Consider the following 27,446-nt stretch of genomic DNA (forward strand, 5'->3'; position numbering starts at 1 on the left):
CAAGTAAAGAATTTTAGGGGCAGGGACAACAGACTGTGGAGTTCTCAACTTGGCCTTTCGAAAATTTGTCCTTTCTTCCAATTTTTCCTTCTGTATGGTGGCATATATAAAGCCCCACTGTTTGTAAATATGAATGTGTTATATGATGTTCTTGGCATTGTAAATATCGTTTGGTTTAATAAAAGTTTAGCTTTTATTAAACCAAACGATATATATATATATATATATATATATATATATATATATATATATATATATATATATATATATATATATATATATATATATAAATGTATAACATTTATGTGCTTATCAGAAGTCTTGGTTAGTATATTAACATATGTTTTTGGTGACTTGCCTTGGCGTACTCTTGGATTTAAAAAGAAAATGTTATGAATGTGTGGCAAGTAAATCCACAATGTGGAAAGTCGGATATTAGCTAGGCGACCAATGCGGCAATGCCCAATGGTTTGAGTGTTGTATTTAGACACCTACATATTGAAGTGTGTACTAACTTAAGCACATATATCTACCAAAAAAAACTTAAACACATAAGATGATACGTAATATTGAATATAGGCATCCAGGGCTCTAGGCACACCAATGGAAAAATTGTACGTATTCACCGTATACGAATATGAGATAATATGCTAAGCACAACAGCGAAGCCTACTTACAGATAAAGAACTCGTTAAAAAAAAAATACCACATTACAATATTTGAGATAATATGCTAGGCACATCAGCACTATTAAAACATGCTGATTGAATCGAAAGAGAAGATTAACACCACGTTGTGCTTAAGGAGTTCACATTTAATTGGTAAGATGCCCAAGAGATCGAGTGGTGGTGTGAATGGTATTTCAGGCGTCATGACAGATTGAACTAGGGAAGTTCTTACGTAAGTTAATTTCCAAGTTCTTGTAAGGGTAAGTTTCCAAGTTCTATATGGAGACTCTTAATCCAACTATAAATCATACACGTACTTTGCACGTGTCCCAAAAACAAACAAAACTTTCATAACCCAAAAACAAATAAAAGTTCAGAGTTGATTTTTTTTTGCTTTACACGTGTCAAAAAATGAGCACAGCAAACCGATAGACAGCGCAACGGCTAACTCATCTACGCCACTTATAAGTAGTAGAGATATGACGTACAAATGTGCAATAATTGATGAACTTCAATACTTGATTTCTGACCTGCTATATTTACGATCATGCCCGCTTAAAATGTAGACATTTGAAACGCCAAGTCATCAAAAACCCTTTCAAAGACCGAAAATTAGGGTAGAGAATGGGTCAGACATGGTTATATCCGAATCCGAACCTGAATAGTTTGACAATATCCGAATTCAATCCTGAATCCAAATTAAATCGAAATTTTCAATCTAAATCTGACCCAAACCCAAACCAAATCTAACCGATCCCGATTGGATAGCACCAAAAATTTAAAAAAAAACCTAAAAATTATATCCGAATCTTTGAATCCGACATATTCGAATCCGACCCGACCTAAAAAAATAAACGAATATAAAAATCGACCGAACCCGAACTATCCCAAAGTCCCGAACTGTTACCCAAGAATAAAAAACCAAAATTGTCCCCGTGGGCATTGGCGGTTGGTCCTAAAATTCAAACGTTCCTCCCATGGGATACTGTAGACACAGAAATCATAAAATATAAAACCTTCGACCGAGCCATCGAGAATCTGTCTCAATCAAAATGGCTTCACCTGGTTCTCCTCGCACGCGAATTGATCAGGTCACTTTTCTTTCCCTCCTCATTCTATACACAACAAACCCTAATTCTTAATCCCTTTATACAAATCTTTAATTTTTTTTTCTATTTGTTCAGTTTTACTCCGCGAGAAAGAGGAAAACGACGGCTTCGTCACCGAGTAATAGTTTGAAGAAATCAGAGAGAGTAAATAAAGATGCAAGAATATCATTAGATAGTAATTCTCCTAATACTAAATGTACTTTAGACACTTACCTTAAAAACTCACAAGATGATAAGGTTTTGAGCCAAGGGCTTAATAGTAAAATTAAGAGGAATTTAGGTTTGGAGATTAATTTATCGTCTTCTCAATCGGTTAGAGGGGTAAATGAGGATAACGACAACCCGGAATTGAATAAGTTTGCGGACGATTTTTTGTCTTTCTATTGCAGGTATATTATTATTATTATTATTTTTAAAATTTTTGTAGGACTAGTTATGGTGTAATTAAAGAATGACAATTGATGCAGTGTGAAGGGTAACAAGAGGAGTGGTAGTCCTTCTTTGTTAGAAGTGAAGGGAGAGAAGAAACAATGTGTATTTAGTCATGATGGAATTGCTCGGAATGATGAGGAATGTTTGGAACGCGTTAATTCTGAGCTTATTGATGAATCGCGGAAAGCTGTTGTAAGTCATTCTGGAGAGCTTGATGTAAGTGATAAAGTAGTTTTTGTTTTAGAATTTAATATATTAGTATTTGTTGATTCTCATTTGATTTGTGTAGGGAAGTACCTGTAATGAGTCTGCTGAGCCTCAGGCAAGCTTAAGTAAATGCCAGAAGATGACAACCCCAAGCTTAGGAGCTGTTGAATGTATTACGCCAGGTTCTTTGATAAACAAGATGTGTACTCGTGAAACCCCCAAGTCTGGTCGAGGGAGCTCAATTTTTTCTCCTGGAGAAGCATTTTGGAATGAAGCAATTCAACTAGCTGATGGCTTGTTTGTCCCCATTGACGTGTTGTCCGTGCATAATGACAGAAAATGTGATGTTTTGAAAAGCCAGTGTGTAGAGGAGTTATGTAATTTGGAAACCAGGTGTGGAGAGAGTTTGAAGGGAAGGCCTGCTGAAGGTGAAAGTGTGTCCAGGTTTCCAGAAACGAAGGTGTATTTGGGATTAAAAGAGGACCATAGTAAAGGAAGTGTTGGGTCCACAGAAGTTGTATCACATAAAGAGGCATCCCCACTGCCAGTGCGGCATTTTGACTTTTTGTATGAGGATAGAAACTTAGATGCGAAGTTTCCTCACCGTTATTCTATTGAGAACGCAGAAAATATTGTTTCTAAAGGTAGTGGTCAGGATGAGAAGGACCCTATGAGTTACAAAAGTTTGAAGGCTACTAACACACTCTCTCGTTGTAGCAAAGCTGATACTAATGCATGTTGTGCTTCTGAGGTTACAGTGAAATCTTCTGTTTTTGTAAACTTAAATGTGGATGTCTTGGTTCCATCTTTTGTTAGCAATAGAGAAATACACCAAGCAAAAGAATCAGAACCTCTTTCATTGGTAGTTGAAAGAGAGGCTGACTTGTATCTAAAGAATGATGCCGACATGCCTAGTCCACAGGACAAAGCCACCTTGAGTCCTTTGATTGCTCAGAAAAATCATGATGAAGCTGGCACTCCATCAAGTTCTTCCCCAATAAATGATTATCTAGAGCTCAGCCATTGGCTTCCTTTTGAAGTATGCAACGTTTATAGGAAGAGAGGCATTTCAAAACTGTATCCTTGGCAGGTAATTTCTCAACTTAAAGATGACAAAATGATTTTTTTTTCATCTTATTACATGATAGAGAGATGGTTGAGAGAATTAAAGCAAAAGTATGTTCATGACTAGTTTATTGTGTCTCTTATGAGGTGGCTCTTGATTCTTTGCCGGAACTTTTCTTCTATTATGTTCTTTTTTGTTAGTAAAGCTACAGTCAACATCTCTTATATAATACTGAAACAATATGTACCTTTAGCCGCATGGACAGACTAAACTAATTTGTTAGAGGTTATTATTTTATTTCATTATTATTTTATTTGTTTATTTATTTTGGGTTTTAGGGTTCTAAAGTAATCACCTAGTGCAGAGATAAAGGCTATCTTCCATGTATTCTAGGGGTGTAATCAGTTGTAGACACGTCATTTTTAGTTATTTCTTTGTCAAATGCTTAGTGGAATCATCAGTTTAAATTTGATCCCCTGTAGCTGCGGAGATAATAATGTAGATCTTACTTGCGGAAGCTTCAGTTTAATTGAATCTACACTTTAATTGAAACACAATTAAAAGACGACCTAAAAATCACTATTTTATTGAATCTCTCAATCACAAATCACACACATAAACACAACTACTGAAACCCTAACTACAAGCCCGTTATTTAAAGTAAACCTAGAAAGCATAAACTAATAGAAGCACGACATGTGTCCAACTAACTAATGGACTCGAACCATGGGCTTGGACTCAACTAAGGGGCTCACGCCCATAACATGTAGAGGGAACATAGGCGCACACCTATGACACTGATAGACTCAACTAATGTTCTACATCAGATAGTATCTCTACTATTTTATCCAGCATAATCTACTAGAATATCTATGGGAAAAACATGGAGATTAGTCTCTGCATATTGCCAAAACATGGTAGACATGTGGGCACTTGGGAAATTGTTCCCTTGGACCTGGATCATGGTTCCTGCTTCCTTGATTCCACAGCCTTGTTCTTTGTCATTTTTTAGCTTTATTTAGACTTTAAAATCCATGGGATATTATTAGAAGACTTTGCCTTTTTGAATGTATCTTATAGTTATAGTGTACATTATCATCTGTATAAAATTTCAAATTTCTGTTTGTATCTTGTCCAATGTGGTACTATTTGATTGCTTCACTTTTTTCGTTAGTCATTCTGGTGTAGTTCTAGTATGGTTGAAGCCTTACAATGTTTGTATATTGGTCTATGCTGTCAAAGGCGTCGCCTGGGCGGCCGCTTGGGCAGGTTTTCGACGTCAACTCCTCTCCTGCTTCAAAGTCCACCCATGACCTTCCTATCAGCAGTGGCGCCACCTAGGCGGCCGTCTTTGGTAAGGCGGGAAAGGCATTTAAAACTAAAAGCAACTTAAAAAGTATGCATGATTTATCACTATGTAATTTGTATGGCACTATAACATTTTAGTGTTTAAATGTTTATGAAATATAATTTATTACTATAAGAATCTATTCATAAGAGTAAACAAACTGTAAGAAATGTATTTTTTGAGATGTAGATATATATTTTTGGGTCAAAGTGTATGTTGACTGGTCAAAGAAACTGCCAAGGCGTCCAAGGTCGGCTGAGACTGGTCTACTGCCCAGCCTTACGCCTTTGACAGCATAAATATTGGTATCGCAAATCTATTTTTTGTGGCTATAGGTGGATTTACGTACATTTCATGTTTGAGGAAACTGAACTAACAATGTTTGTTTTCTAGGTTGACTGCCTTAAGGTGGATGGTGTTTTGCAGAAAAGGAATCTAGTTTATTGTGCATCTACAAGGTATTACTGATAAAGAACATGAACTCCTGTACTCTATGAAATTCTGTTCTTTTAATCTCTTCATGTACCGAAGCTGCAATATTAGCCGTGGATCAGTATATACATGTGAAGTTCCAAAATTTAAGAGAGTTTATTAGAAATTTGAGAAGCTATTTGACTGTTGTGATGGTTTTTTGATGCAATTGGAATTGCAATTAAACAAATTCTACGAATTCTCAATAAAACCAATATCTATTCAATCCAAAAACTCCCTTGGCCAAAGGTCTACAATTTCTTATATAGGAAAACAACTTCTAAAACAAGTAAAACTCCCTTAATTCGGAATTAAAATACAATTAAAGCTAATTCTAAATTTCTAATACTCCCTAATGACAGAAACTAATATAGGACTCAATTAACAATGTGAAACCCTAATAATCCCCAGGATTTATATATTGATTGGCTGGGCTTTAGACTCCCGATGTGGGATTACGATTAATAATCTCGACAGAAACCTATGATTACATTGAGTTGTAGTTTTTAACTTTTACAAGACAACTATGTGGTAATATGAGAACCAGTACAATTTGTTGACTCTGCGCAGTGAAGATGAGGATTTTGAGATGGTTGAGTTAAGAACTAGTGAGGATTAGTAGAAATGAGTGTCTTTATGGTTTTCAAATACTTGGTAAATTAAGGGAAAATGTTGAGATAAGTTGTTTATGTCCAACGTATAGACTATGATTATATTTGTTAGAAAAATATGCGGGCTAAGTGTTCTAGAAGTGCGAAAGAATACAAATATCATAAGGGTTGAGGTGGTAAACTTCAAGAAACTTGATACACTGAAAAAAAGTCATGGTCCTTACGATGTGGGGTGGAAATCACCTCTTTAATTACAATTGCCAATTTTCGATACTTATGTCCAAAGTGTTGCTGCATTGGGCCTAAAACTGTTTGGAGTCTGCTAGTAATGTTATTTGTTATATTGATATTATCAATTGCTTTAAATTAAATTTTAGGAATTGGTTTCTTGTTGATCTTGTAGAAAGGTAGATTTTATGGTATGATTGTAAAGAAATATATGTTATAAAATGATGTCAGCTTTAAGCTTTAGTTGCTATGAAAATCTCCAGGCTCCTTCTGAGAAATCTTATGGAGTGTTTTGGTTTCTTGCTAATGAATGCGGCCTCCATTTCAGTCAAAATACTACCTGAAGCAATCTCTAGTTTCTTTTAGGTTTCTTCCTAGGTAACTTAGCTTCTGTTGCAATCTGTTCAATTCTCGAACTAATCTTCTTGTTATTTTTTTGATCTGGAAAGAATTTTTCGTGTAACTTTTATGTATCTTAAAGGTTTTGGGTGTATATGGGTTTTGAGTTTGGTCCTGGAACAATAGTCTCTTTTTTTGCTCGGTAAAGTTGAATCACATTAAAAGTGAAATGAAAGTAGGCCGAGGAAGCCTACTATTACAATGAAACAAAGTAAAAATAAAAAGAATAGCCACAGGAGTCTAACCCGAGAACCACAAATCATCCTACATCTAAATACAAAAGCCTATCCCACCTCACCACAAAATACTCAAAAGGAATACTCATAAATTTTTTAATAATCTTAGACCACTGGAACAATAGTCTTCGCTATTGCTCTGTGTAGATGCAATACTTCCCATTTTATCAATTTAATGCATCTTATCGAGCACAGTTCCTTGTTTCCTGTTTTCTTTTTCCCTTCTTGTGATCAGGGTGTATTAGGGGTCATGGGGTGGGGTTTTGATCTTGAAAGAATTAACTACTGGCTAATAATTCAAGGTTAAGTGTAATCCTCTTTGATTATATTAGTATATCAACTTGTAGTTATAAAAAAACCCTTTACCGTAAAAAAACATGAAAGCAAGTTATGTTTTTTTTACATTATTTTTGCTATTTTCTCCACATTTATTCACTAGGAGACGAGATTATAGAGATACTGGAATGCCTTCCCACGATAAGAGACTTGTAGCTAACTTTGTAGACCTGCTCACATAGTTCTGGGATATGTCTGATGCTTAATCCTTCTTGTGAACTCAGTGCTGGTAAAAGTTTTGTTGCTGAAATCCTGATGTTACGGCGTGTCATATTAAGTGGAAAGATGGCAATTCTTGTATTGCCATATGTATCAATTTGTGCAGAAAAGGTACTTTTGCTGTCTGAGTGTTGCGTTCAGTTCCTGTATCTGTTGTTATTCTTGTTGTTGTTACTATAACTGGCTTGTTTGTGATAGGCAGAACATTTAGAAGTACTTTTGGAACCTCTTGGTAAGCATGTTCGTAGTTTGTACGGTAACCAAGGAGGTGGAACACTGCCTAAAGATACTTCAGTAGCTGTCTGCACAATAGAAAAGGCGAATTCATTGGTGAACAGATTGCTAGAAGAAGGGCGTCTTTCTGAAGTTGGAATTATTGTTATAGATGAACTGCACATGGTAATTAATGGTCATATATAATTCACTTACCTACATTAATGTCAAATACGAAGTCTGTTTCCTTCCATTCTCTTGTCCTTGAGTTAGATGATGGTAATATGGTATGGCTATGCTAATATATTGTAAAACTGGTTTTCTAATATTGTTAGTTGCTTCAACAGGTTGGTGATCAGAGTCGTGGGTATCTTTTGGAACTCATGTTGACTAAGCTTCGTTATGCAGCTGGAGAAGGCAATCTTGAGTCATTTAGTGAGGAAAGCTCTGGCACTAGTAGTGGGAAAACTGATCCTGCCCAAGGCTTACAAATTGTTGGGATGAGTGCGACCATGCCAAATGTCGGTGCTGTAGCTGATTGGCTTCGAGTAAGTGAAAGTTTTCAATTGCCACAATCCTCGTACTTTCTGCCGTATAATCACAATTTCTTTTATACGCTTGACAATCCTGCTACGAAAGGATTTTGTATATTGTGGTTTACATTCATTAGTGAGTAGTTGAGGGGTCGATTACAAGTAACAGATTACTATTTTGCTGATAAAAAAAAGGGTCTGCAGCAGCCAGCAGGTAGACACTTAAACCATTCTGAAAGGCGATTCTATAGTGCCAAGAACAATATCTTGCCTTCTTTCTTAGATTAAAATTTAATTAGTAGTCTATGCACATTATTACATGAGTCTCATAAATGGAGGTACTTCATTTGTGCTTGGCCGAGGTAAAGTTTGTTTGTTTTTTTAGACATGGTAGAACTTGCAAATTGACAGCGCAGCGATTATTTCAAGTTGCATTTTACTTATGAACGGTTTACGTGCAATGCATCTAATTAATGCTTTCTTTCATTATTACAGACAGGAATTGTTTCACGTTGTGCATGACAGTTACAACTTACAAGTACTTATAAGGGATAGTTCTACAAGTACTTATAAGGGATAGTTCATTATTCTATTCTAGTTCTAACTACTAGTTGTAGACACCAGGTTTTTCTTTTCCCTCATAAATTATGCATGCAGGCTGCATTGTACCAGACAGAGTTCAGACCCGTTCCTTTGGAAGAATACATTAAAGTTGGAAATTCCATTTATGATAGAAAAATGGACCTTGTTCGAACTATGTCAAAATTTGCTGATCATGGTGGTAAAGATCCAGATCATATTGTCGAATTGTGCAATGAGGTATGGTTATTTATTTATATATCTATTTTTTTGAGTTAATATTTATAAGTTAGAATCTTTTTTTTGTTGAAGGTTTGGTTGACTAACCGTGCTCTAAGGTGTCTTCCTTCAACCTGAGCTTATGAACGAACTGTTTACCTTGATGCAGGTCGTTCAAGAGGGTCATTCAGTGCTTATATTTTGTTCTAGCCGTAAAGGATGTGAGTCAACTGCAAGACATGTTTCAAAGTTCATCAAGCAGTTTCCAGTTGGCACTCATGATCTTAGTGATTTCGATGATGTTGATTCAGCCATTGATGCCTTACGAAGGTGTCCAGTGGGATTAGATCCTATATTGGAAGAGACTCTGCCTTCAGGTGTAGCTTATCACCATGCTGGCCTCACAGTAAGTATTGCCATTCATCTGTTTATGTTGCAGTCATATATTGACGTTATTTATAAGTGGAATTTTGTGCATGTTGCATTGTTGCCTATGAAAATTATTTAGTCATTTTTATTTATTTTTTAATTTGTTATTGCTTATAGTCTTAATGATTTTTGAGAGTTATGGTTGGACTGTTCACTGTACAGGTTGAGGAAAGGGAGATTGTTGAAACCTGCTACCGTAAAGGACTAGTACGTGTATTAACTGCCACATCTACTTTAGCTGCTGGTGTTAACCTTCCCGCAAGACGAGTTATATTTCGACAACCCAGGATTGGTCGTGATTTTATTGACGGCACAAGGTACAGACAGATGGCTGGTCGTGCTGGTCGAACTGGAATAGACACAAAAGGAGAAAGTGTATGTCTCGATGCTTAGTGCACATTGGTTGTTTTTGGTGCTATTCATGGTAGCTGGTAATGTTTTTCTTTTGTAGATGAAGTGTTCAGTAATACATTTGGTGGGAGTTCTTACTGAGGCTATCAATGGCCCAATTTGGGTGGATTTTCGAAATTCCGCTACCAAACCGATAAGAATATACAGTAGCCGAAACTGAACTGAACCGATAAGCTTTCAATGTTTCCGAAACCGAAATGAACCGACTTTATAACTAGAAATAATTGCAAATTTGAACATTTTTTTCTTTATATTATAGGTGCCATCAAATTAATGAATCATCATTGAAGTATGTGCAGTTGACCAGAATTATAGTAGATCAATTAATTTCAACCACATTTTATTGTGTATTTCTATAAGCCTATAAAATAAATAATTAGTGAATGCCTCGTATCGGTTCGGGTTCATATCAGTTTGGGTCAAGGCAAATCCAGAACCAAACTGATATTTAATCGGTATTGAAACTTCAAACCATTACCGAATCGAAACCGGATAACCAGTATCCGAAACCTCTTTTTATTTGGTTTGGTTTGGATCGGTTATCGGATAATTTGAATCCATTGGCAGCCTTACTACTTAGATTGTTTGACTATAATTTTGTGCTAGCGGTTGTCATCATGCTTCAAGTTAAATTATATCTTTTTTATTCAGTAAAGAGAAAGACGGAAAAATGGTGTGATGGAAACGAAGAGAGAAGAGAGAATACACCCTTAATTGATTTTGGCCCCCTGTCACACAAATATATATAATTTTACAAAATTAGGTTTGCATCCATAAACCTCCGGCCTTTGGATGCCCTTAGGAAATCTTCCATATATGAAAGAACCATTAACATTTTATGTCTTTTTGAATCTGTTTAGAAGCTTTAAAAGTTAAGTCCTATTTGGACTTTTTCAGCTAATGTTCTCATTTCTTTTTCACTAATACCAGATACTGATATGCAAACCAGAAGAAGTGAAAAAGATTACTGCTGTTCTTAACGATAGCTGTCCGCCATTGCAATCTTGCCTGTCTGAAGACAAAAATGGAATGATTCATGCAATCTTAGAGGTTGTTGCTGGTGGTATTGTTCAAACTGCTGGTGATATTCACCGATATGTTAAGTGCACTCTTCTTAATTCAACAAAACCATTTGAAGATGTTGTCAAATCAGCTCAAGATTCTCTTCGATGGCTGTGCCATAAGAAGTTTGTTGAGTGGAACGAAGATACTAAAATGTACAGCACCACACCTCTTGGACGTGCATCGTTTGGAAGTTCTCTCAGCCCAGAAGAATCACTTGTAATTCACAAAACAAATAATGTCATTTATTTTGAGTTTTTTGTCATCATTAGCTTGTTCAATAGAGAAGCACACTGAGTATCTGTACTTTTGCTTATGTGTACTATTTACAGGTTGTGCTGGATGATCTTTCAAGGGCAAGGGAAGGGTTTGTGCTTGCATGTGATTTGCATCTAGTTTACTTGGTCACACCCATCAACGTTGATGTCGACCCAGATTGGGAATCGTACTACGAAAAGTTCATGCAGCTATCTACTCTTGAGCAAGTAAGCCGATTGTTAATAACCGAATCTTATTACTCTAGACTATTTTCACATAAACATGCCGACTATTTTCTATCTATTTGAATCTGCATTAGATGTCAACTATAATTTATTTCTCTGTTTGTGGTAGACAAATGACATGCTATTTTATGTATGATGTGTAATTGTTCACTGATAAGGTTTTTTCGCCTACAAATTGGTGTTTTGATAGTTTAATAGTTGCAGACTTTTGAATTATTTAAGTTGAATGAGAAGTGATGGGTTTACTCTCTTTCTTTTACACGCTGTTGTCCTCGTGCCAATAACCACTAGATTAAAAGAATCATCGTTCCGTATGATTCCTATGTGGCATCTTTGGGTAGAGCCAAAAGCGGCTCAGCTCATGTCCAGATTTCTATTCCCAACTTACACCAAACTACAAGAGCGAACTAGAAACTGACACGTGCACTCCTTTATTCTCTCTCCCTGTCAAACAAAAGTACGAATACTACTCTTTCTCTCTCCGGTCGTCTCTTCCAATAAAAACCAGAAAACTCTTACAGCCTTTGCTTTCTTCTCCTCTCTTCCCCAAAGAAGAAGAAGAAGAACAGAGGTTTCGTAACTACGTATGGGTTAGATTTTCCATCCGTAGTTCAATATTTGTAAAGAAACAAGTTAAACTACTCAAAGAAGATCTTTGTGAAGATGAAGAACAGTGACATTCTAATTTCTGCAGTGAAACACAAAGTCATAAGGAAGACAACGAATGCAAGCCAATGTCTGTTCGACCTTCACACCAATTTCATGGAGATGGACTTCTCATGGAGAAACAGTAATCAGTGTTCCATTTCACACATTGATGAGTGAAATGAATCAAATCCAAAACGATTTTTCTATTGAACAAAATAGATGAATGAAATTGAATCTTTAATTGAAGAAGCAGAACCCATGTATTACTTTCCCCCACCACTTATATCATACTAGTTGACAAGGCTCCGGAAACAAAAAGGTTGATTGCTGTAAAGTCCTATTGAGTTGGTTTATGACTTTATCTTTTTTTCCTTTTTAGGTCCCAATTCAAGATCAAGCAAGAAAATATCCATTTCTGAAGTCGACATAGTAATGAATCAATTAATTGGGGTTACTCTTCACGAGCATAGTTTGAGATCTTTAACAAATGCTGAAATACTTTGATACAAATTATGAGTTTCTCTTAATAGTGCTTTACTGCGTTCAGTGTTGTGAAGAGATCTTACAAATCAAATCACTGACTCACAGGTCCTTTAAATAATTGGAAGCATAACAAATGCCTAAAAGACTAAATTCACCCCAACTCAAACCCATACCCATGCCATAGAATGGGAGATGAGAATTTGGAGAAGAAAATCCAAATTCTTTAGACCACGAAAAGACAACCAATCTAGAGTTTTTATAACTTAAAAAAAGGAAGGTGTAATAGTTTTAATGGCGATCAAGTGGTTCTGTTAAGAGAGAGAGAGAGAGAGAGAGAGCAGCAGCAGCAGCAGCACTGTTTAACGGAGAGAGAGAAAAAGGAGTGTACTTGTCAGTTTCTAGTTGGCTCTTGTTGTTTGGTGTAGTTTAGGAATAGACGACTGGACATGAGCTGAGCCACTTTTTGCTCTACCCAAAGATGCCACACCGGAATCACATGGATCGTTGATTTTGTTAATGTAGTAGTGGTTATTGGCTTGAGTACAAAAGATTGTGAAAGTAAGAGGGTAAATCGATCCCTATTGTTTACTATCTTGTGAGAATATCTAGATGCAGGACAATTAGCTTGATTACCAACTTGATTCTGGAACATGTTTAGTTAATTAGTTTCAATAGGTTTTGATGCAATTTAACCCTTAAATTGATTCCAAAGTTAGTTGCTGTTATCATTATTGTACTTTGAAATAATGTCTAACTAGTATTTTTCGGTTAGGCTAATTCTGATTTTGGGGAATCTTCTGTTGTGATTATTACGTTACTAACTTGCTGTAATTTTTAGAAATATTCCTGTACTTAGCTGTCGTAACCAATGCCCTATGAATAGGATCTCCGTCTGTCAAATTGTATGGTAGAAACAGACTCCTGATGCAATCTTTGGAAACCTCCTGCATATAGTTCACATGTGTGTGTGTGTGTGTGTTTGGGTTTTACTTTTTATAATGTTTATGTTCTACTTTCTTGAGAGACAGTCTGTTGGAAATCGAGTTGGGGTGGCAGAGCCCTTTCTGATGCGAATGGCGCATGGTGCACCTTTGCGAATGTCAATCAAATCTAGAGAGAATAAGAAAGGGCTGCACAGCAGACTTTCAAACCAAAACTTTGCTATTGGCAGCTGTACGCTTTCAGATGATAGTACTCTCCGTGTGTGTAAGCGTTTTTATGTGGCGCTCATCTTGTCAAGACTTGTTCAAGTGAGTTTCTGTTCTTTCAAGAATTCTTCATCTTTCTCTCGATCAGTAAGAGGTTTCTTTTGTCTGTTTTGTATTCGAGTTAAAGTATATATGTGCTTTTCTTTTTTCGTTTCATTTCTTTTTTAGGTTCTGTGATTTTTCATGTCTATACAACTAGAAAGAGAAGTGATATGGAAAAAGCAGATAAAATGAGTGTTTGTTCTTGAGTAAGAGAAACAGCAAGAAAACATTAGATGGAGAAGAAAAATGAAGTGAGAATACAACCTTAATTGATTTCAGCCATCTCGTTCTCATACTTTTACATGAAGTAATAGGGTTTGCATCCAAATGGATCCTAGGGACCATTTGGAACTCCACAGAACCCAAAAGAATAACAAATGTGAACTAGGTAGTAGGTACTTAGTGGCTGAGGTGTCTGACTGAGCTGCCCAGGTACGCCGGACAGAAAAAAATTCAATAACATGCATACACTTTCCCCATATTGATTCTGGAATTGATCAACAAAATTTGTTCTCTTTTGTACTTATATATAATCTCGTCTAGACATGCTCATCAAAGAAGACCCTCTTAAGTAGAAAGGACCACTTAAACAATGAAGATTAGTCTTTGGTATCATCAGTTATGTAAGGTTCAACAAACCTTTGAAAAGGATCTTCTAGTGATCCGGTGGACAACAAACTCCACAAAAAGAGACCACCCCGCAAAAGATTTTCTCAGTAAAATTCCTCTCTCTTGTCACTCATTGAACAAAAGTCATGTTGTGATTTTTACGGGATATCAAGTGGGCAATTTTTAAGATTCTGTCCATGTTAAAAGAGGAGGCAGAGTAGGTTATCTTGTACTGTACATGTAGAGGCTTAATTTTGAAGTGCTGGAATGCAGGAGGCACCTGTGACTGATGTCTGTGAAGCCTTCAAAGTGGCAAGAGGTATGGTTCAAGCCCTGCAAGAGAATGCTGGAAGGTTTGCTTCAATGGTTTCCTTGTTTTGTGAGAGACTTGGGTGGCATGATCTGGAAGGTTTGGTTGGCAAGTTCCAGAATCGGGTGTCATTTGGAGTGAGAGCAGAGATTGTAGAGCTCACAAATATTCCATATGTTAAGGTGTGTTCATTCTTATGATTCATATAATTGTCTTTTAGCTTTATATTAGTTAAAAAAGAGGTTGAGAGTCCAAATGGTTACATCCATTGGTTCAATGATTGTTAAGATATGTTAAGGTGTGTTCATTCTTATGGTCGGTCCTTGAGTTTTTTTCCTAAGCTTTACATTTGCTATAAAGATGTTGGCAGCTGTCGGTTCAATGGCTTCGAACATGAAAGCTAATATCTTTGTGTTTTAGGGTTCTCGAGCTAGGGCACTTTATAAGGCTGGCTTGCGCACTCCTCTTGCCATTGCCGAGGCATCCATTCCTGAAATAGCAAAGGCGATTTTTGAATCTTCATCATGGGCTGCACAAGGTAAGTTTGTGATGGATTATTAATTCAGTTATTTCACAGTGCTTGTTTAATAGTTTGCGTAACTAGGTGGCGGTTATGAATTTACGATGCCGTGTTTTGATTGCAGTTGTCCCTTATTAGCGATTGCTTGAGGTCTAAATCTCTCATTGACACCCTTTTAATCTTTGACTACCCTTTATGAATATCTTCGGTTCATCCCTGAATCCAGGTGTGCTCCAGCGTACACTGTCAAGGGACAAGTTGTTTATGACCTCTCTGATCCAGAAGGCATCCTTGCAACCCCGTTTGTGGGTGTTGACTGTAATAACTCATTGGTGTATAGCCTGGTTGTGGTGTGTTGGAATAGGTTCATCGACCTTAAAGTAGGTTCTGAAGCAGGTGTGTGTTGCCTTATGTAGAAACTTTGTGCAACTAAGACTATGTTTGTTAGGTTGTAAACAGTTTTTTGTGTTAATGGTTTCCACTGTGGCTTGTTGTTTTTCTTCTCAAGAAAACGTTTTCATGAATGCTCTCAATGTTTGGTGGTTCCAAAAAAACATGGAAATTTGTTTTCCTTGTGTTTGGTTGGAAGAAGACAAACCTATGAAATACAATTTCATCTGTTTGGTTGAAAACTTGTTTTTCACCAATGTGCACAATCTGTTTTTCTATGATATCAAAAGATAAATCTATAACAAAATAAATAGAAATGATGAAACTCAAAAGTAATATAAAAAGTGGATACACTAATTATGAGCAAAGTAAAAAAGTCAATACAATGAAAGGTCTAAAATTAAAATCCCCCCTCACACACACATTGTATTTGAAATAATTAGCAATACCCCCTCCCCAAAAAAAATAAAGAAAAGTCATAAATTGGAATATTACTAATGGAAAAATAATTGGCCTATCATAAATTAGGATTGTTAATTGGTTTTTTTATTTTTTTTTATAGATGAACGTGTGTTATCAATTCAAACCTGTGTTGCATGGGTATGCCGAAATTCCCTGCGTGTTCCGGTGTCGTCGTACCAACACCGACATGATACAGATTCGTGGTCGGAGTCGGAGTGACACGACACGATATAGATTCGTAGTCGGAGTCGGAGGGAAAAAAAAATTTATTCGAAGAGATAGAGAGGAGAGGTAGGAATATTGACTGGTGAGTTTCCCTTGCGCAAATTTTCTTCTTTTTCTTTGGTCTCAATTCTTCTCTTTCTCTATCTTGCTTGGTCATGGCAGCTGTACAAACAGATCTAGGGTTTTGGAAAATAGAAGGGAGAAGATCTACTTAAGTTGTTGATGTCAGACAACTTAAAATGGGTGGAAATAACAAAAATGGGCCAGTCTTGAAACAAAAAATACGGGCTGGGCTTTTCTAGAATGGGTGTTTAAACCTCTAACTAGTAATAACTGCTAATTGTTTGAAACTTTCAAAGCCCAATGGGCCTTGTCATGTGGATACAGCTAAATTTCTAGGTACAATTTCAAACTTCATCATTATAGAATCCAACTACCTTTAGCCCTTAACAGTGTGTTTTTCAAGATTCAATATTTTAGAATTAAAATAATTTCTTTATAGAAAAATTATAATATTAGCTGTGTCCCCGTGTCCTAATTTTCAGCCCTTGCCATGTCCAAATTGCCGTACCCGTGTCCAAACCCAACACTCGTACCCGTACCCATGCAACATAGATTCAAACATTGATTGGGTATTTGGGAAGACATGACTTGTTTTGGTATTTTTGGATTACGAAGGGTAGTGGTGTCATTTTGTATCAATTGACCACAAGGTTAATGGTCAACATGTGCCGTTTAATTTGGGGGGGGGGGGACCCTAATTTCCGATCTAGTGGGGGTTAAATCCTAATTTGCTCATCTAGTGGGGGTAGTTAACCAACAATAGTACCGGTGTTGGGTGTAGTCTTCAGATGGCAGAAGGGTTTCATCCAATGTTTTGGGAGGGAGGAAATACTTGTGGGGGTCTGCGCTGAAAACCAACCGTACCTCACAAGTTAGCGCATAGGGTTTTCCATTATTGGCCAAAAATTAGGAAAGTGGTTTTCCACGTTTTAAAAAGCCATGATCACCAATCAACTGTGTAATAAGGTTCTTATTTACCACGTCCAAGCCAACACTTCTTGTAAACCTTTCACTTCTTTTATTTCTCCAACACTATTTTCCACGTATCAATTAATGCCTAAGATTAATCTTTTCACCATCTACCTTTGCATATCTATACAATAAAAAAGGGGAAGTATGCTATATCATTTCTATTACTTGTAATTTTCTGAAACGTATCCTGGGTTCCATATGGCAACGCAGTTGTGACTGAGTGAGATGCAACCCCTGGCAAGTGCTTGTTGGTCTATAAATGAGACAGAAATGTTGGGGTAGAAACCTTTATGAGTGCAAACCTAATTGTTTTTTTTCTTCTATATGTCCATGTTTCCTTATCTGAAAACATTACCGAGCATTGCATCTTGTCATCAATTGTACACGTATGTTATCAATGGCAATGCACTTTTAGATTCCCATAGTGTACATCGATTCATTGATAGGAGTCACTGATTAGTCACAAACGTTTGAAAGTTTTAGCCTTTCGTTTAATTTTTTTTTCATATATATATATATATATATATATATAGGGAGGGATCCATATACAACACTTTATACAATGGCCTTCATCTCTTTCTAGAAATTTCGAGTTGATTTTTTGTAGATGTCAACCTCCCACCATGGATAACATCCTTGCAAAAAATGGGCTCATTTGGGAATTTCTAAAGATGGCAAAAGGGGGTTGCAAATTTTTAAATCCTGCCCGTTAAAATAAACTCACATTTTCAAATCAACTTTTGAAAGAGGTAGAAATTTTGAAATGATTTGAAATTTTGTGGATATGATCTTTATAGTGGTAAGATCATAACCACAAAGTATTAGTCCTTAGTTCAACTTATAAAAGGGTGTTGCATAAAAAGTGTTGTATATATATATATATATATATATATATATATATATATATATATATATATATATATATATATATGAATACTGTTTTCGTTGTATGCTACTTTTTATGCCATTCAGTTTTCTCGTTTGTAGTTGTGCCCACTAAATTTCACCTATAATTGTATGGTATTAGAAGGTTCAGCACAGCGGCGTATACAATTGGGGGTGGCCAAAAAGATAAAAAATGGTGCACGCAGAATTGTTCTTGACAAAGCAGAAGAGGCCAGAGTAGCTGCATTTTCAGCTTTTAAATCGCTTGGACTTGAGGTCCCTCTGTTTTCTCGACCCTTATTGTCGATGATCACTGATAATCCTGTTGTGCCTGGTGCTTGGGCTTCTTCTGGTGAAGGCTCAACGAGTAACTTTGTTGGTACTGAATTCAAGGAGTTTCCGGCTAAACCAGATGCAGAAGATAGAAAAATGGATGCTGATAATGCTGCACCACAACCTGAAGCAAAATTAAAAAAGGTTCAAGAATATGGTCTTGAACCTTCAAGGGAGCTTGAATCAATTACTGCATTGCGATGTACATCTGGTGCTGAGAAACTGGAAGTAACTCTGGGTAATGTTGGTAAATCAGGTTGTGATGATATTGCATATTCCAGCATACCACTATCTTCACAGCTGGGAACTGGTGGAAATTTTAGAGCTTTAGTTGGCCTGTCTCGTGAGCATATACAAAAGGAAGGGGACGATGGAGGACTTGCATGTCAAAACAGCAATGAAAACATATATGAGCAAGGTCCTCGAAATGCAAGTAGTACTCCTGGTGGATTTGATTCTTTTTTGGATCTCTGGGACACTGTCCAAGAGTTTTATTTCGATATTCACTTCACCAAACGATCCGAACTGAATCCTATTGTTCCATTTGAAATTCATGGCATGGCCATTTGTTGGGAAAAATCTCCGGTTTACTATGTCAACCTCTCGAAGGATTTGGTTAGCTCTAATAAACAAAATATTGAAACAAATGAAGACTTTCCGAGGAGTACCATAGGTGACTCATGTAAAGGTGTACCTACGGATCATTGGTGGGAGAGTGCTAAACATAGATGGATTAGAATATCTAAAATCATGGCAAGAAGCAATGTTAGAAAAATCAGTTGGAACCTAAAAGTTCAGATTCAGGTGTTGAAAAGTCCTGGAATTTCGATTCAGAGGTTTGGTAGCTTTCGCTCCTCACAAAAGAATATGGGCATTGAACTGATAGATGCTTCATACTTTTTGCTTCCTCCAATATATGTTCCTAATGGCATAGACATGTGCATAGTTGCTTGGTTACTTTGGCCTGATGAAGAAAGGAGCTTTAGCCCAAATCTTGAGAAGGTAACTATACATCTATGATATCTCATTTCAACTTTCTTGAGAAGTTAAATTTACTTATTCCACTTACCATTTATATTGGTAGCTTACAAGCTTATGACTATTGAACGTTTGATGCCATGTTACATCTAACCAATCATGAATATGAATGTATCTATGTTTTTTTTTACTAAGGAATAAGTACAAAAGGGCGATATGACCTGAACACGGGCACATATTAGTTGTCAACATCACAAAAAGTAATTACATTTCATCGTGATTGTAAATTTGATTGTGACGATGCAGGAGGTTAAGAAAAGGTTATCCAGTGAGGTTGCTGCATCTGCTAATCACAGTGGTAGGTGGAAGAATCAAATGCGCCGAGCTGCACATAATGGTTGCTGCCGTCGAGTTGCACAAACCCGAGCCCTGGGTTCTGTCTTATGGAAATTAGTTAGTTCAGAAAAACTCGTCGATGCACTTGTCAGCATTGAAAATCCTTTGGTAAAGTTACAACACCATGGTTGCAATTTTTTGGTTTATGATGTTTTTTCTTTCTATCTAATTGACGTGCCTGTATTGTAGGTTAATGTTCTTGCGGACATGGAAATTTGGGGAATAGGTGTTGACATGGAAGGATGCCTCAAGGCAAGGAATATATTAGTAAAAAAGATAAAGCAGCTTGAGCAGGATGCTTACAAGCTTGCTGGCATGACCTTTTCACTCTATACGTCTGCTGATATTGCAAATGTACTGTTCAGACATTTAAATTTGCCTATTCCTGAGGGCCAAACCAAAGGAAAACAACATCCAAGCACTGACAAGCATTCTTTGGATCTCTTGAGGTACTGTAACTTAATACATATTTGCATATCATTAGAAAAACCCCAAACATGTGAACTAGTAGTGAATATAAGAGTATTCGAAATGTTATGTGACTGCAGTATGGATTTTGAGTTAAGCATGCTTAGTGAGATTTACTTTATTTTATTTATTAATGTAATTGTGAGTTGTTGTTGTTGTTAACTTGTTGTGATTTTCTGTTAGGATATTCCATCCTATTGCTTTGTATTCTCTGTTTATATATAATACATCTCTATCTTTACCGTTAAAAAAAAGTACTGGTTTTGAGTTTTGGATAAGATGCTTATCAGCAGAGTAAATCACATGAATAGTAAATAAAAGTTTATGATTATTAATGGATTAGAAAGTTTGGAGAGAAAAGAGAGTTACACGTTACGTAGTTTCGGGTTTTACATGATAGAAACTTCCTAAATATTCAGGGGGGGGGGGGTGTGGCGCTGTCCCTGAACTCTAAATGGACCTGCGCACAACAAAAGTAGCAATGTAGGACATCTCCTGAGGGGATTTAAGGTTTGGGTGTCCCTCTTAGAACTCTATCATAGTACAATTGCGTCACTCTTAGTCTGTTTTATGCTGTGCAATGTGTGGGTGTCTTAGCCAAATCTACGAGGCACGAGCTTTCTGTTGAATTTTTATAAATAGAGGTAAAGAACTTTGTATGTGTAAATTGTAGAGATTTTGAAAGATGGTAAAGCATCTTCAATACGTAAAAATACTCCTGAGATATCAGAAGTAGTTCTGGAATTTTTAGATTCTATCAATTTTTGTTGCAAACAATTATTAGTTTGGTTAAGAAATGAAAAATGGAGGAAAAATATCGGTAACTTTCTTGGTTCACGTTCTTTTCCAATTAAGAAAGATAGAGATTAATAAATGTCTTTTTCTCAATTGATCCGTTTGGAGGAGAAAGACATCAAATGTCTGAGTTTCTGCTCCGGAAGGCGGAAAGCTTGCCCCAGCTCATCAATTTTCAGAAGTTACTGACATGTCCTTTGTGTTTGAAAAAGACCTGATATCCATTAAAAGTAGTCCCATATGACCCTTGCTGTGTTAAAAAACAAAGCTATCTGTGGATCCCACCCTTACAATATTCAACTATAGTTTGATGTGGTTAATTGGTGATTTTAAGTAGTGTTATTGTATTTTACTTCGCGCGAATTGCGGATGAAATTACCAAATTTTTGCAATACATGTTGATTTTGACCACCGATCTTTACAGAAGCGGAATTAGTACTTTAAATTGATAATTTCAATTTGTTATTGTTTCTGTAAATTTAACAGGTGCACAAAATGCATCCTCAATTATGAGGAAAAATAAAAGGGTGAACTAGTGTTACCCCCCTACTAGATGAGCCAATTAGGATTTCCCCCCCACTAGATGGGAAATTAGGGTCCCCCCCACTAGATGAGTTGACCGAATTTTTTTTGTGTGTATTTAGGGAGGAGACCCTAATTTCCCATCTAGTTGGGGGGAAATCCTAATTGGCTCATCTAGTGGGTAATATTGGTTAACCCAAAATAAAATAGCAAACTGGGATGTACCTACCCAATTTTGGCTATTTTGCTCTTTGGATTTCAAAGTTGTTATCATTCAAGTTATTTAGGTAGATAGTTCTTTTCTAATTAAGGTGTTGTGCCTATTTGCATTCATTACAATGACTTGATCACCTTAGCAAGGTTTTCATCAGGTATCCAAACTCCAAAGTATTGGTGAAACTCAATGTGTCCACACTGTTAATACATACTGACACGCAATTTCATTTCTAAAGGTCAATAACCTGAGTGTCTTTTTGGAAAACTTTCTTTCCTCACTCGAAACTCTGCCTATAAGCGAATGAACCTGCGTACAGAAGTGTGCTACTGGGTTTTATTGGTTGATGCTATGCTTTTCCCCTTATAATCATTAAGATTACTCATTAGTTGTTTTACTCTTTTTCCATGATCTTCAGGCATCAACATCCTATTGTCAACATCATCAAAGAGCATAGGACTCTAGCAAAGCTCTTAAACTCTACATTGGGATCAATATGCTCACAGGCCAGGCTATCTATGAGCACACAAAGATATACATTACATGGTCATTGGCTCCAGACCTCCACTGCCACTGGACGGCTCTCAATGGAGGAACCCAATCTTCAGGTTTTTTTTTTTTTTAATCTTTTGTGCACAGGCAAGTTGTAAATGATAGTGACCAGTTACCTTTTTCTATTCTGGCAGTGCGTTGAACATACAGTTAACTTCAAATTTGATAGCATCGATGAAAACCAAAACAGTTCAGATGCTGATCATCATGTTGTTAATGCTCGCAAGTTCTTTATTCCTACACAGGTTAGGACCTTACTATTTCATCCTAATATATATATAGGGAGGGATCCATATACAACACTTTTTATACAACAGTTTATGCAGCCCGAGATAGAGCCACATTCATTATGTGCACATTATAGCCACATTTTCGACATACAAATGAATTAAGGCTTGGTTTTTTGTGGAGATGATCTCTCCACCATGAAAATCATTCTCACAAAAAATCATAATATTTAGATATGTCTAACCATGTAAAAATTAGTGTTCATTTTTGAATTTTTCATCTAATAGTCCAAAAATTTTGTGAGCATGTTCTAAGGTTAGACTTCTTTGAATGAGCTGATTTTTTGTGAACATGTTCTCCATGGTGGGGAGATCATATCTACAAAAATTTAGCCCTTAATTCAACCTTTAAGTCAACGATTTTGATTGGATTCGTTTACAATGTGGCTACAATGTGTCTATAAGAATGTGGCTCTATCCCTTCCAATCCCGCTCTTAGAAATACATACTTATTTTAAGTTAAAAATAAGTACGTAAATAAAGCTTCACCTAAAAAATGAATTCAAATGTAATTTTTTGTGGATATGGCATATTCACCATAAATATCATCTCCACAAAATTTCAGCTCATTTGAAAACCTTTAATCTAGATAAAAATTGTTGTCATGTCGAGTTTTTGCAATCATATTTTATCTAGGTTAGAGGTTTCCAAATGAGCTGAATTTTTGTGGAGATGATTTTATGGTGAATATATCATGTCCACAAAAAATTGCGTGTAAATTCATTTTCTAGGTGAAGTTTTTACGACGCATTTTATTTTTAATTTTAAGTATGTACTAAATATATATATATATATATATATATATATATATATATATATATATATATATATTAGTCAAAACTTACATGGTTTGTGTGTTAGGCCTCATTCCTTGGAACTTTTTTTGATAGGAAAATTGGTTGCTTCTGACCGCTGACTATTCTCAGATAGAACTTCGGTTGATGGCTCATTTCTCTAAGGACTCTCCATTGATTGAACTTCTTAGTGAACCAAGTGGTGATGTCTTTACTATGATATCTGCAAGATGGACTGGAAAGCACGAATCGGCAGTTAGTTCTAAAGAGCGAGAGCAGACGAAAAGATTGGTATATGGTATCCTCTATGGCATGGGTCCTAATACCCTTGCTGAACAAATATGCTGCAGCTCAGACGAAGCTGCAGAAAAGATTCGAAGTTTCAAGAGTTCTTTTCCTGGTGTTGCATCGTGGCTGAATGAAGCAGTTGCAATTTGCCGTCAAAAAGGGTGAGCTTTTTTACCCCCCAGATTATCTCAATAAAAAAGATGATGTTGTCTAAAAATTAATTATTGGTAATCAAGGTCCCCAGATGAAAGGCTTGGTATTATTTAAGGAAAAGTTTATCCTTGTACTGTAACGACAGTCTTTTCGGTTAGCTGCAAAATCATTGATGAATTGTAGGGAAGATATAGGTCTGGTTTGTGTAAACCCGAACCCGGACAGGAATAACTTTGGTGATATCCGAATTGGAATCCGAACCTGGTTCCGATTGAAATATATTCTATCATACTAAAAAATGTGCAAAAAACACCTACCAGATTCCTCATCTGACATCCTGATTCAAATAAGGTATTCATCTGCAAGTAGACCTTCAATCCGATTTAGAGTTGTTGAGAGTGAAATACCCATGCTAGAGTCCTAAATATAGGAATTGAATAGTGGATCTTCCTCTTTGCAGAGCGAAAAATCCAACTTAAGAGTGGTTTTAGGACAGATTTGCTGCTAAGACTTTTGAAAAATAAAAGTTGATTCATATAGCACATGACCAAGTTCTACTTGAACTGAAATCACAGACAGTTCCTTCACCCTGGTGGTTATCTTCTTCTCTAAAGAACTATATGAAACTAAAACAAGAAATAGTGAGAGAATGGGGTTTGGGAAAATTGGGTTCCTCCTGATAAAGAGAAGATTGTGTAATTATTTTTCTATTTTACATGGACAGGCAATGTTTTAAAAATAATCCGTGTTGGATACGTATCTACGTGTTTGTGTCGGACACACCACAGACACAGATTGCATGTGATATACCCCAATTTTGATATTTCGCCTTGTCAGACACTTCGTATCTGTGTTGGCTATGGACACAATGTAACTGAGTTATTTTTAGAAGACAGGGGAAGGTGGATTTCAGAATGGAAGAACTGTACCTAATCAGATCTAATTGCGGTTTTTTATTTTCTAAATCCGGCCAGGATTCCAAACGGGTTAACAGACCATAAGCCCAATCCAACCTGATTAGCTAATGGAATATACTAGGGGATCAACCCTAGCCGTTTTCATGACCCAGCAATGTGTTTAATGTGGTGTATTGCCGATATTTTGACTTGGAATATGGCTCTTCGTCTACTTCTCTTCTGTGGTGTTCACTGTTCTTTGTTCTGGTGGGTGAGTACAACTTTTTGGTGGTCGTAGTAGCAGCAGTTGTTGTAGCTGTAGACATGTAGTTGTAGCTATTTCAATTTGATGTGCTTTTACTTATTTGCAGAACACTCTTCAGAACGTAAGTTACCTGGAAGAGTTTGTTATTCATTTGACTATTGCACTTTCTGAAGGTTTTCTAACTTAAAGTGCTATGGGAACTGTACTTGAAGCAATTTTTTCCCCCAATAAGCTTATAAAGTTATACACTTATACTCGCTTCAAAACTGCAACACAGATACATTGAGACCCTTATGGGGAGGAAACGGTTTCTGTCAAAAATAAAATTTGGAAATAACAAAGAAAAAGGGAAGGCTCAGAGACAAGCTGTGAATTCTATATGTCAGGTAGTTCTAATTTTATTGTACTCGATAGTTTTGGTTCTTTCATGGCAGTCTTTGTGGTGCTGATGTTTGATTATCCAGGGGTCTGCTGCTGATATAATCAAGATTGCTATGATAAATATCCACTCTGTGATTGTTGATGAATGTGAGAAATCTGATGCAACCCTCAAATATGGAAATCAATTTTCCATGCTTAAAGGCCGCTGCCGACTTCTTTTGCAGGTTGTTCTCTACACCCAAAGGCTACTGGCTCTGCTTTTCCCGTAGTTCTTACAGGCTGATTATTTGCAGAAAGTCTACTGAAAAGTTGAGATGTAGTTTTTAGTTTTCTTTCATTGTCAGTTAGGTCAGTTGTTTTCTCTTATTATACTTGGTAGTAAGGTCTGTTCTTTATGTTGCTAGGAGCATTTTGTTTAGGCACACGAATAGATATTTGGTCATTGTATCATGGATCCTATTGACAATTCATGTGCAGGTACATGATGAACTCGTGCTGGAAGTTGATCCTTGTTTAATTAGGGAAGCTGGATTACTACTTCGAATGAGCATGGAGAATGCTGTATCTCTTCTCGGTATGTCAGAACTTGATCGGCATGACTTAAACTCTTGGTTCATGAGAATATGTCGACTGAAATTGAATTTTTGTTTCAGTTCCTTTGCATGCCAAACTGATGGTTGGGAAAACATGGGGCTCATTGGAGACCTTCGTGGAAGAGGATTATAAAGAAGAAATGAAGTAGCATCTTTTCTACATTTTGGAAGACAACTTGATCATATTCATAGTGCTCACTGATAGAATTCTTGAGTATCACTTGCATTCATGTACATAAGTGGAGGGCTGTGATTTGTGTTTGCGGGGGCACCTACATATTTCTAAATTTGCGGGGGCACTAATCTCAATCGCTTCACTCAAAAAGTGTACAAATTTACTTGTTGCTAGTAGAGAACACAGTAATTAACAAGTTCACTTTGATGATTTGCTAGCAAATGCAGCTTAGAGACTAGTGGGACTGAAGAAAGCTTTTATAATGGATGGCTTGTAGTTCTACCTGCAGTTGCTATTGAGGGTGGGAGTAGTCACCTTTGAGGAGTTTCATGACATTGGGAGCTCTCAATGGTGGTGGCTCGTGAATTATTTGGTGTCCACTTCTTCTCAATGAGTGCTTCTGAGAAGAACACTATTGATAATACTGCAGGATCTGAAACAAATGACATTACTGAAGGATATTTCAGGACTTCCGTTTGGCGTATAGGCTAATGTTCATTTGCTAGGATAATTCTTAGCTTGATTCTTGGGGAAACGAAAAATAAAGATTCTGTGTAACATGATGAAAGAGGATTTGAGAAGGCATTTGACTATATAAGTATACAAAATGATGGTGCCAGAGGCCTGAGATTTTTAATTATGTTCGCTGAGTCAGAGTAGACAAGAGGAAGACCTGGATGCATTTAGACCACAGGGCAAACAGCTGAAACAGAGGAAGAAGCAGGTAAGTTAATTTCTGCAAATGGATATTTCTTGCTTGGATTTGGAATATCTGAGCTTTATGTTTCGAATATCTACAAAAGTAAAACTACACATGCTCGAGAAAACTAAGAAGATAATTGAAATAAAGTTTGTTGAGGCTCCGGGAGTTATTTTTTCAGTCCTCCCAAATTTTTTGGTAGTGTAATTATCAGATACCAGCTCCAACTTCTCAATCTGAAGCTTGACAGCGGTACTTCTTGAATGCACATAGCTGTCTTCTTCCTTTGGTTCATCTTTAAAATCTTCCACAGATCATTTGAGACGTATATATTAGCTTCTGTTTGTACACCCATTCTTCATTTATACAAGGAACTGTATGATTATTCATTGCTACAATTTTTCTTCTTTTTTCCATCCTTGGTGTAAGTTTTGGCTAAAGATTACTTACATTTGCTCCAGGGCAAGTCCCATAATCATATTCACCAGTTGTCATGTAGTCGTTACAAGCTTCTGCTAGAATGATCTTCTGAAATATAATGTCCTTTTTTCATCCAGAAC

At 36.5% G+C, this 27,446-nt stretch overlaps 1 protein-coding gene across 11 annotated transcripts; it reads left to right on the forward strand.

Annotated features, from left to right (window-relative positions):
• The first annotated feature begins 1,610 nt into the window (after window positions 1-1,610).
• Window positions 1,611-27,442, forward strand: LOC147511170 (MUS308 and mammalian DNA polymerase-like protein). Of its 11 annotated transcripts, XM_086602946.1 has the most exons (27): window positions 1,611-1,759; window positions 1,853-2,166; window positions 2,245-2,425; window positions 2,499-3,506; window positions 5,224-5,288; window positions 7,336-7,441; window positions 7,529-7,729; window positions 7,891-8,091; window positions 8,734-8,895; window positions 9,044-9,095; window positions 9,186-9,280; window positions 9,466-9,678; window positions 10,645-10,995; window positions 11,109-11,261; window positions 13,439-13,660; window positions 14,543-14,761; window positions 15,000-15,117; window positions 18,239-19,431; window positions 19,714-19,911; window positions 19,993-20,252; window positions 22,221-22,410; window positions 22,489-22,599; window positions 23,532-23,884; window positions 25,315-25,423; window positions 25,502-25,642; window positions 25,896-25,992; window positions 26,072-27,442. In XM_086602946.1, exons 1-27 carry the CDS (start codon window positions 1,721-1,723, stop codon window positions 26,158-26,160), a joined length of 6,441 nt encoding a protein of 2,146 aa, XP_086459072.1. In that variant the 5' UTR covers window positions 1,611-1,720; the 3' UTR covers window positions 26,161-27,442. The 11 variants fall into 11 exon arrangements, 8 of the variants coding, with proteins under 8 accessions (XP_086459072.1, XP_086459069.1, XP_086459071.1 ...); XM_086602943.1 differs by having other exon boundaries at window positions 9,044-9,280; XM_086602945.1 differs by having other exon boundaries at window positions 9,044-9,280; window positions 23,568-23,884.
• The last annotated feature ends 4 nt before the right edge of the window (window positions 27,443-27,446 follow it).

This window comes from Coptis chinensis, chromosome 3, assembly GCF_015680905.1.
Source record: "Coptis chinensis isolate HL-2020 chromosome 3, ASM1568090v1, whole genome shotgun sequence".
NCBI lineage: Eukaryota > Viridiplantae > Streptophyta > Magnoliopsida > Ranunculales > Ranunculaceae > Coptis > Coptis chinensis.

What these genes read in the sequence shown, in the direction of transcription:
- LOC147511170 (XM_086602943.1), top strand. Translation starts at nt 1,721, where the DNA reads ATGGCTTCACCTGGTTCTCCTCGCACGCGAATTGATCAG. An exon ending in TTGTCGAATTGTGCAATGAG is followed by an intron (nt 8,896 to 9,043) that starts GTATGGTTATTT and finishes ACCTTGATGCAG; the next exon opens with GTCGTTCAAGAGGGTCATTC. An exon ending in GCAATTTGCCGTCAAAAAGG is followed by an intron (nt 23,885 to 25,314) that starts GTGAGCTTTTTT and finishes ACTGCAACACAG; the next exon opens with ATACATTGAGACCCTTATGG.